At 40.2% G+C, this 2,503-nt stretch overlaps 1 protein-coding gene across 1 annotated transcript in view; it reads left to right on the top strand.

Moving 5' to 3' along the window:
- The first annotated feature begins 1,907 nt into the window (after positions 1–1,907).
- The window catches only part of CTNNA3 (catenin (cadherin-associated protein), alpha 3), a 2,468,838-nt gene continuing 2,468,242 nt past the window's right edge, over positions 1,908–2,503 (top strand). The window contains exon 1 of the mRNA XM_006835815.1: positions 1,908–2,011. Within this exon, the coding sequence (XP_006835878.1) occupies positions 1,913–2,011 (99 nt within the window). The 5' untranslated portion in view covers positions 1,908–1,912. The remainder of the gene's footprint in view (positions 2,012–2,503) is intronic.

Genomic DNA, 2,503 nt, shown 5'->3' with positions numbered 1-2,503 from the left:
TGCAAAATGTGACTGAATTGATTTCTTTTGAAGTTTTTATTGTGAATTGAGTGACATTTTACATGGGAGAACATCAGTTTTACACTCATCATTTCATGAGATTACAATCTCCTACGTGCATCATCATTCAACAGTATTTGTATCTATTCCCTCTGATTTTTTTGGGTAGAGCGGGGAAGGATGTACACAGAAACACTCAGGAATATATAATCATTTAAATAAACAAAGGGCACATTCTTTGTGCCTGCCTCTTTGCCACCAGCACCTGGTTGCCAGCACACAGCCTTTCTCTTTCCATGAGTCTAGAGTCCTCAGTTGCTCCGTTTCTCCATGTCCTCATCTCTGTCTCCATCTCTAGTGTCACTACTTCACTGGATAGGGTCCCACATTACGCTTCTGCACTTCTTCCCTGATGGTCCTAGGGTTCTCTATTCCTGGACTGTAAGATTAACTACTACCCTCTTTTCGTTATAAAACTTCTAGCTTTAAAGTTGTGACAGTTGCAATTAGTGATGATAACAACTACTCACTATTGAATCATAAAAGTCATATCCCCATATCTTTTCAACAGACCCATCTAAACAAGATGAATATGATTCAATAGGGATTCTACCTTCCACCTTCCACTGTGAAACCAAATTCCCTCTTGAAAACTTGTAAGCCAGTCATTGCATGCCTTTAAAGCCCCTCCCATTTTATGTAGCCAATGTCTAAGTTGCCTGTCCCTATCAACACTGTGTACAGAGGGGATAGGATTGGTACTTGATGTGGAGACTCCTTTCCTCTCTGTTGGTGTTTTGAGCTACTATATCTGTAAGTATAGGTGAAGTTCATCAAAGTGTAGCAATTTACATTTGTTTCCTTTATCAAATAATTTTTTTTTTTAATCTTCCTCTAGTTGATTTCTGATCATCATGCCATCGAAGCTAGGTCGAATGGGTAGACTGAATTGATTCTTAATGCCTTACAGAAAGTTTTAAATTCTTCTTCTTCTTTTTTGGCTTGCCCCAGTACCAATGCCTTAGCAGAAGCTTCTCCACTCTTTTAAAAACTATGTACATTTATAGCAGCTGTAACAATGGGCTCAGACATACTCAGGGTCAGAAGATGGCATAGGGCTGGCAGTATTCTTTCTGCTAGACATCAGATCACCTTGAGTGGCAGCCCACATGAACATTTTTTAAATTATTTTTTTTCTAATCCATTTCTTTAATCAAAACCTCTAAATAAACAATCCCCAAAGGAAGAAGAGACGCATCGCATGTCTTTCAAAGTCTCACCTGGACCTCATTTGATCTAGCATTGATGAGAGTGGGTAAAATATATTGGGCCTGAGGTGCCTCAGCGTCATGATTTCATGACAGTTTGACATTCTGTATGTCTTAAGATGTGGCTCACCAACTCGGTCATTTATTTTCAGTTAAGACCTCTGATCAGACATAAGCCCACCAGGATGGGTTATTCATTTATTCATATTGCTCCTGCTGTGTGCCGTCGACTCTGTTCCAACTCAGAGTGACCCAGTATAGGGTTTTCGTGGCTACAACTCTTTACAGAAGTAGAAAGCCTTATCTTTTTCCCGAGGAGCAGCAGGTAGAATTGAGCTGTTGAACTTGAGATTAGTAGCCCAATATAACCCATTACCTGCCAGGAATCCTTAACACGAACAAGTTAGCATAGATTAATGTATTGGAGGGTCTAGGTCCACACAGCATGACCTCCAAGAACAGCTGGGGGACTCTTTCATGGCTTTGATGGCGGACTAGCACCCTGGTCCTCTGAGGCTGCCCCTGAAGTCAGGAGAAGTACCAAACACAAATCCCCCCGACTCCTTATCACGAGTGCTCTATTTAGAAAGTAGTCTTCCTTATTAATAAGTGTCTTTTTTTTTTCTTTTATGTGCACAGGCAGCATGTCAGCTGAAACACCCATCGTACTGAATATCGATCCTCAGGACCTGCAGGTGCAAACCTTCACTGTGGAGAAGTTACTGGAACCTCTCATAATGCAGGTATTGGTACCATGGCAACTGCAGTAACAGTAAGGGGATGGGAAGGAAGTAGGAGGAGTGCATAGTGGGGAAAGGAAAGCTTTCCTTGTCCACCACCTATCCAAAATTGTCCTTTACTTACTCACAATGCTGTTTAACTGTAAAAGTTATTTATTCAGTAGGATTAGTAGTAATAATGATACAGTGGAAAATTTTGCCACCAGATATGTCAATAAAACTATTTAAACAATAACCAAGTAATGAAACTATATAATAAAAATAAAACAGAAAGTTTTGCATATATATCTCTATATATCTCTCTATATAGATATGTATATATAAAGCTCTGGTAGCGTAGTGGTTACGAATCAGGATGAGAACCTCAGGGTTAGCAGTTCAAAACTACCAGCTGCTCCACGGGAGAAAGATGAGGTTTTCTGCTCCCATAAATATTTACAGCCTTGGAAATCCTGTACAGGATCGCTATGAGTTGGAACCGACTCCATGGCACAT

The sequence above is a fragment of the Chrysochloris asiatica genome, unplaced genomic scaffold (assembly GCF_000296735.1).
Source record: "Chrysochloris asiatica unplaced genomic scaffold, ChrAsi1.0 scaffold00020, whole genome shotgun sequence".
NCBI classification, from domain to species: Eukaryota; Metazoa; Chordata; class Mammalia; order Afrosoricida; family Chrysochloridae; genus Chrysochloris; species Chrysochloris asiatica.
Note: the sequence above shows the minus strand (reverse complement) of the source record. Positions and strands in the feature narration are given on the sequence as shown.